The sequence below is a fragment of the Pteropus vampyrus genome, unplaced genomic scaffold (assembly GCF_000151845.1).
Source record: "Pteropus vampyrus isolate Shadow unplaced genomic scaffold, Pvam_2.0 Scaffold18, whole genome shotgun sequence".
In the NCBI taxonomy this organism is placed as follows: domain Eukaryota; kingdom Metazoa; phylum Chordata; class Mammalia; order Chiroptera; family Pteropodidae; genus Pteropus; species Pteropus vampyrus.
In genome coordinates this window covers 9,345,161-9,352,943 of record NW_011888799.1, presented here as the reverse complement: position 1 = coordinate 9,352,943, position 7,783 = coordinate 9,345,161, and the positions used below count along the sequence as shown (strand labels likewise).

The 7,783-nt window shown below is 40.2% G+C and overlaps 1 protein-coding gene across 1 annotated transcript in view; it reads left to right on the top strand.

Annotated features, from left to right (window-relative positions):
* The window catches only part of ADGRF5 (adhesion G protein-coupled receptor F5), a 64,363-nt gene that overhangs the window by 12,440 nt on the left and 44,140 nt on the right, over positions 1–7,783 (top strand). Inside the window, exons 3-5 of the mRNA XM_011354790.1 lie at positions 3,066–3,236; positions 6,353–6,529; positions 6,660–6,766. Coding sequence (XP_011353092.1) covers positions 3,066–3,236; positions 6,353–6,529; positions 6,660–6,766 — 455 coding nt within the window. The remainder of the gene's footprint in view (positions 1–3,065; positions 3,237–6,352; positions 6,530–6,659; positions 6,767–7,783) is intronic.

The following is a 7,783-nucleotide window of genomic DNA, read 5'->3' as shown; positions in this document are numbered from 1 at the left end:
GTGGCTTCAAATCCCAACTCTAACATTTGCCATCCATGTGGCTTCGACCTTTAGATTTCAGTTTTGTCATCTGCAAAATAGGGGTATGTATACTGTCCTCATGGTCCTGGAACCTACCAGGCAATGGTTAAATGACAGCTCCTATTATTATTGTTACTCTTATTACAATCACCATGGATTCATCTGGTATCACTGAAGAAAGAGGTGAACAGTATCAGCTCCATCAAAATAAAAGAGGAAAAATAAGAGTAAGCAAATACACTCGGAGACTACCTGACTATTTGCCCCATAGGAGCAACAGCAAGCAGTGTTTGAAAAGAAAAAACAAAGCTAAAGCCAAAAATAAGGTTATTTGCTAATATTGGCTCCCCGTGATTACCTTCTCAGTTTCCTCATTTGGATTAGAATGTTAAATCCCAACCTGCTTGATCGCCAAAAGCACTAGTGGGAATTGAAAAAAAAATACAGATTTCTGGGCTTAATCCATAGAGATTCTACTTTGGCTCATGCGGGTTGATGCTCCAAAATATCTGTGTGTGTAGAATTCTCTACAAATGTGTAATCATCGGTCAAGTGTAGGTACCACTGGAATAGGTGATTCCCAAGGGCAAGCCTGTAGCTTTCTGAGTTACTATATATTTTGAGCCTGCTTGGAAGAATTGCCCACTTTCAAGAATAGTTTTCTTCTCTATTAGGGGTTTGCCATCTTATCAGTCTCTGGGCAGAAGTGACACTTAGGCTGAGGGTTGTGCTGAAACTCCTTTAGAAGTTACTGAAGAACATAGAAAGTAGATGAGGGAAAGAGGACCTCAAAGGCTGCTACTTTAATTAATAGCTGCCCCATTCCTATAGACTGGAACTCGCTAAAAGTCACAGAACTTTCCTTGTAGTATTTTAAGCTTTTGGCTCAGCTCCTTGGAAGACTTCAGTGAAGAACTAACTGCCTTGGTTTTAGCAGGAAATGATGACATTCATGAATCACCATGTGCTTTTTAAGCACATGCTCATACTACAATTATGTCTATAAAGAACAGGGAGAGGTGGGCTCAGGCAGGCATTGATATTATGCTGGGATCAGACCCTGAGATGCAACAATGCGGATGATGAAGTGGGTAATATGGGATTGTTCTTGACCTCACTCATCTCTAAAGCAGCTCCCGGCCAGGAAATCCTGTTTACATTCATGGGGGTGGAGTCTGCTGACCACAGCAAAGAGGATCTTAGAGCTAGGAATCCTCTGGAGAGTGTAAACACTGCTGCACTACTTTTCAGGAAAAAGAATGTGCGCTAAAGCAGACCTCGTGAATACCATGCAGCTGCCCTCCTTGCAGACATTCTCAGTGGCCAGCACACTGTGTCCAGATTTCAGATCACACAAATAAGATAAGCAGGTTTTTCCAGAAAGCTGGTTTTCATCACAAAACCATTTGAGAATCAGAAAAATAAAAAATTTAAAAAAAGAGGAAATTTGAGGCGATGCCATAGTATTATGACAGACTAAGATTCCATATTGAGTTTTAAAAGTCACTTTGTTCTACAGTAAATGCATTTTTATGAGGAGAAAATACACCTTAGGGTGCACTCTGAATTTTAAGAAAATATGCAAGGATCTTTTTGCAGTTTGAGTTAATTACATCAAGTTGAATGATGACAAAATGAAATAATTGTCAACAAGGTTGGTGAGTAAAACCAATCTCCTAATACGAATCTAGTTTTCGCATTTTACATAAATAATCCTTGGAACATTTAAAACAAAATTTTGCAATATTATGGGAGACTTTCTTTGACTTTTTAGAAAATACTCATAAAATTTTCATTTTAGGGTAAAGTATGCATCATAGGTCCAGATTTACTTAAATTTTAAGGTGATAGTTTTTCAGGTATTCACTAAGCTTTTCCTTAATTGACTGACAAAATAAAATAGGCCACGACTTGCCTTCTCAATGCATCTATGTAAAAAAAAATTTCCTATTCTTTGAAGGTTCTTCATTAGCTACAAATTGAGTCCATGGCTTCTGCTCCAGTTACATACTTCAGCCAAGAATAAGCCAAAGATTCTGGCAGTGACGGAAAGGTGAATCTGTGACTCAACTCAGAGAGTCCCAGGTTTAACAAAAACTAATTGGCACCCACTCATTATGTGGTGAGCTTCACGCCAGATGGAGTGAGTAGGGCCATGAGAAGTGAAAGAAAAGGTTCCTGCCCTTGAGAAGCTTACAACTGTGAACCAGACATGATGCAAATAGGAAACTGAAAGAATATATATATATAGTCTGCCCTGTCTGCAGTGGGCATGTGTTGGGGAGCAGATGCAGCTGAAATGCCAGCCAGTCAACCATCCTAGAGACAATTTGAAAAAGCAATGAAGAGCTAAAGATCTCTTTTATTTTACTTTCCAATTTGCCAATTTCACTTTTTTCGTTGAGTATCTATCATGTTCTGGACACCAGAGATACAGAGAAAGAACGGAGAACCATATTGTGTGCATAGGCTAAAAGCAAAGGAAATTAACTAGCTGACTTTTCCCAGATCTCTTCAAGTTATGCATAGTTTAGCTCTCAAAATAAATGCATATCAACTGAATGGTGTTTGAAACATACTGATTCATCCTGGTAAATCAGGACTATGGCACTTATTGTCTAGACTGTTGACATAGCCTTCCTACTAGGTGTCACTGCTTCTGTTCTTTGTTCATTATAGTCTATTCTCCACACGGCGGTCCCTGGCCTTGGACACCAAGAGAATGGAGAGGAAGCAAAAGTCCTGAGCTTAGCCTGTGAATGTTTCAAATGGCCAGAGACCACTACACTGAGACCAGACAGACTAGTTGCCTTCCTCCTTTAAATAGCAAAATTGTGGGGGAAAAGCATCACGTAAGGGGAACTTACAGTGTTCCTTAAACAAACTTTACTTTTCTTCTACAAAGTTTTATTAGAAATTGGTAAAAGCTGATGTGTCTAACATCCACATGTTTCTGTCACTACTTTTAAGTGTTAAAATGTCTATTATGTTCTCTCTCTGCCACCATGGTAATTTCTCACAGCCTTCATATGCTTTCATTTCAGTTGTCACGAGTAGTCCTGCAGCTAAAGAATACACTGTTGATATTGAAATCAGTTTTGAAAATGCCTCCTTCCTGGAGCCTGTCAAAACTTACTTGAATAGCCTCACTTTTCCAATTCGAGTCAATGACAGTGACCAAGCTACTAACATTTTGAGCATGGAGGTGACAACAGGTGAGTAAAAGACCCATTGCTTTGGAATGGAGGATTGGGCATATCAGGAAAAAAGATGTGTGAGATCTTTAGAATGAGAGCAAATTATACTTTGTACGCAAGAGAAATGATCCAACAGGCCTGATATGCGATCTTATGATTTTGTAGCTTTTTAGATGAAGTCCTTATTGGTAAACTCTGCAACCAGTTTCTTTATTTTAAATGGTTAGCAAATGTTTACTTTGTGGTTTGTTTATTGGTTGTCACAAAGTGGTCCCAAGATATGGTCATGACAAACTACTGGGTCCTCTCACCCTGGGTAATCAGGAGGTATAGCAAGGACTGGTTCGGGATATTAATAAGTAGCAAGTTCCCTTTTTGGGGACATCATAGGTCAGGAAATAGAAACCGGGTAAATGCCTGGATGAGAAGCAAGGCATTAACTTTCTGATCACTGACGCCCTTTTGAGGTCATATCAGCTCTCCTATGTCTAAAAGGACATCACATGTATGCAGTAGAAGCTGTGACATGGTATAACCCTTTGTCCTATAAAAGGTTACTGCTTTGTAAATGGCAAAGCACTACAGATATTAGGCTTTATTATTCTAAAATGGAGGTAAGAATAAAATTCTTGTTTTTCAAAAATCTTTTCAAATTTTTATATTTAAAATAGTCTATCACAATGTCAGTCTATGCATCTTAATTTTTAGTTCTTGGTATATGCTGTTTGAGCCTGAAATACCTGTCTTATAGCTCCCTTTGGATTTCATTTCTCAGCAAATTCTACATTAGCATTAATTTCCTTGAATTACCGGCTCTGTGATCAGATGCCAATGTGCACTGAGTCATCCAGTAGCCAAAAGCCTATTCCGTGTTCCTCAAGTGCATTTGCGCACAGGACTCTTCCATAGACCATTTCACAAAACTAGTTACGTTGGCACATTATAGGAAACATCCTTCTATGTTCCCATAACACAGGCCTTCTGCCTCTGAAATTATTTCCCCTACTTATGTGAAAAAGTTAATAATTTAATAGATGTGTAGTCAATTTTGTTTTGCTTCCCATTTTTTAAGGAAAACTTTGGTATCTATTTGGGTACCAGAAAGCAAATCTAGTAAACAAAACAGACCAGTAAACATCAATAAATAAGTCATTTGTTTTCATTGAGCAGCTTGTGATTATGAACATTTGAGCTTTCGTTGTGAGCTTATATTACATACACTCAATATAGACATATTAACAAACTCTCCCTGGTTTATTTTGTTCTATTGGAGGAGGCTTGACTTCAAGGGATTCCACTATTTAGGTCATTTTAGAAGCATTGTGAACCCAAGTTTACAAGTTGGGTTAACAAGTTTATGACTTGGATAAATAAGTTTCTCTTTTAAGATGCAACTGCCTGGGAGGGTTTAATTATCTTGCCAACAGGACTGGTCATTCACCGTTGAAAGGGTGAATCCCTTTTGATGGCTGAGAGATCTTGAGGCTCATGGACCTCAGGGCCAGCTGGGACGGCTGGGTAGAGTAGACTTAGAGAGAAGCCAGTGAGGTGGGTGGGTAACGCACATTAGATTTACTGGCTATGATGCAAATGTCTAAGTGTCCCCAAATCTTCTCCATTCCCCTCTTCTCAGGCTTCCGCTTGCCCATTCTTCCAATGGCTGACCTTCTGATCCTTTTTAGAAAGACATTTTTAATAATAGCAAACAAAACTGAGGCATTTTAAAACCAGACAGTATGTGTAAAGCACCAAAAAATACGTGGAATGCAGTAGGTGGTCTGGAGTTGATAGCTTTTGTCATCCTCTTAAAACATATTTGTCTTTTACATGGGAGTCAGAAGTTCTTCAAATACTACCCCTACATCCTTCTCAAAAATGAACAAACAAAAATGAAATAAAAAGTGTTTTCTCAGTAGAATTTCACATCAGTAGGAAAGAGTTTGCCAGAGGGGGTCTTGTTGGCTCCCTTCAAATCCCCCCTGCTGATGCGCAGCACCCTCGCTAGCTGCCTTGATTTCCTCTGTTCCTTATGTTTCTGCTCAATTCCCACCTACTTCTGGAGCACAGGATTGCAAGAACTCACTGGAACTCTCTTGTTCCTCCTATTTCAGAAACAATTATTCTCTGGCTTTCCTTCAGATAGTCACTCTGCTGAGCCTTTGTCTAGATGCCCATTTGCAGAACAAACAGCTCAGTGATATGACTTTGGTCCAGTTTTAGAAATAAATTCAAAGCCCTCTGTTTCCAGAGCATTTTTCAATACCCCCGTAGCATCAGAGTCTGTTTGGGCTGCTCGCATTTGACTTGAAATGTAAAAGGCGCAATTTTACTTCTACTCTATATTTGTTATCTATTGCTGCATAACAAATTATCCCATACTTAACATTCAAACAACAAAAATGTATTATGTCACACAGTTTCTGAGGGCCAGAAATCTGGGAGGAGTGAAGCTGTGGCTCTAGCTCAGAATCTCTCATGAAGTTATAGTCAAGCTGTCACCCAGAGGGGTGGTCATCTGAGGCTCAACGGTGGGTAGAAAATCCACTGCCAAGCACATTCGTGTGGTTGTTGGCAGGCCTCGTTCCTCACTGGTTATTGGCTGGAGACCTCTGTTCCTTACTCTGTGTGCCTCACCATGACATGTCCTCATGTGATGACAGCTGGCTTCCCCCAGAGCAAGTGGTCCAGGAGAGAATGGGAGGGAGCCACCAAGATGGAAAAGCCACACTGTCTTTCATAACCTAATCTCAGTGATATACCAGCATGTCTGCTATATTCTATTGGTTACACAGACCAACCCTAGTACAATATGAGAGGAAACTATAAAAGGGTGTGAATGAATATCCTGGGGCAGGGATGATCAGGGAAGGCTGGCTATCATATACTGTATGTCCAGGAATCTGTTTATCACATTGTCATTGTAGGAATCCCCTGGATTAGTGGAAGTAGTCATCTTTTAGATGGTCTTGCCTAATAGCATGGTAATGCATCTGGGAATCATGGGAATTGCATGTAGTAGTACTGAACTTCCCAGAAGGGCATTAGGGAGGGAAGTTAGTCTATAAATACTTGTAGTCTATAAATGCAAAAGGGATGACCACCTTCTCTCTCCTCACTGGTCTCATTAATGATAGTCTGCAGACCTACTGGAAATGAAATCTGGTGCTCCTGTGAGACAGGCTATAGGTGGCCTCAGGAACAGTGCCTCCACAATCTCACTTGTCAAGAGCATGACAACTCCCCTGCAGGGAATCACTGCAGTTGCCTTAAAGGACTGCCTCCCAAAGGACCTTTTTGCCAACTCCAGGGAGGTAAGTAACTGCTCATTAAATGTTCAATTGTTGAGTGGCTATTTAATATCAGCTCAAGCAAATGGTTCTCTGTCCTGTGGCCACTTAAATGCTAATGTGCGATTTTGAAATATTGCCCTGTGTTTTTCAGCTGTTACCCTGAGAATGTTGGTCAGACTCAATGTGGGCTTTCAAGAAGATCTCAGGAACACTTCCTCTGCCCTCTACAGGTCCTACAAGACTGACTTGGAAAGAGCAGTAGGTTTTGGTCCCAGGAGCCTCCTAAGCAACTAAGGGTTCAGGCCGAACTGAGTCTATTGCATTGACAGTAGATGGTTTGCTTGGATCTGCCAGAATTTACGAATGTGGATGCCCAAGCTATTCCTATACATCTAGGATGATGAACTAAGAGGTGCTCAAATAAGACTATTCAGGAGATGATTTGACATCATCTTGACCTATAGGTGAAATTCTTCCCGGGGTAGAATTAATTCAGATAAGATTTGGTGGCATCGACTCACTGAAACCTATTCAGAGGCCCAAGAATCTGGTCTAGAAGCACCAGATGGTGCATTTCTATTTGTCTTCATACACGACATGGATGAAACCCCTAACATCTTTTGGGCAGACCAGCTTAAAACTGGCACAGAGAGTTCCAAATCACTCTACACTAGAGGTCCCTAGGCATTCACATTTAAGATTTTAATTTTAGTCAAGTAAAAATAGAAAATGTCTCTATTGTTAACTGTGTGCCAAACACTGTTCTAAATGCTTTACATTTGATTAATTCACCCAAACCTAAATGTTTTGCTTGAGTTAACTCATTTGGAATAGAGCTTTCCAGCTGGTGTGGCACAAATTATTACAGGTGGGCTAAAATAATGACTTGCCTTAACTCTGGGCAACTGAGCCCCTGCCTCAGGCCAGGAGGAAGCCAGGGACTTATCCCAATGTGTCATACAAATATTATAAATTTCCATGGGTGCCATGATGAAATGCTGATACAACAGTATTCTTAGACATCTGATTTGCATACTTGGCATTTAATAGTTCATGAGAACCCTCCACACACACACACACACACACACACACACACACACACACACACGCATGCAAACACACACTCCACACTAAATTGTATACTTTGAGAGAAGAAAGAGTTACATATTAATCTTTGGATCTCACTCATCCAGTGCTTTGAACATCACACCTGCCCTATAAATGTGATTTCTAATCAAACTGAATCTCCTGTAGGGTTGATATTCAGAGAAATGA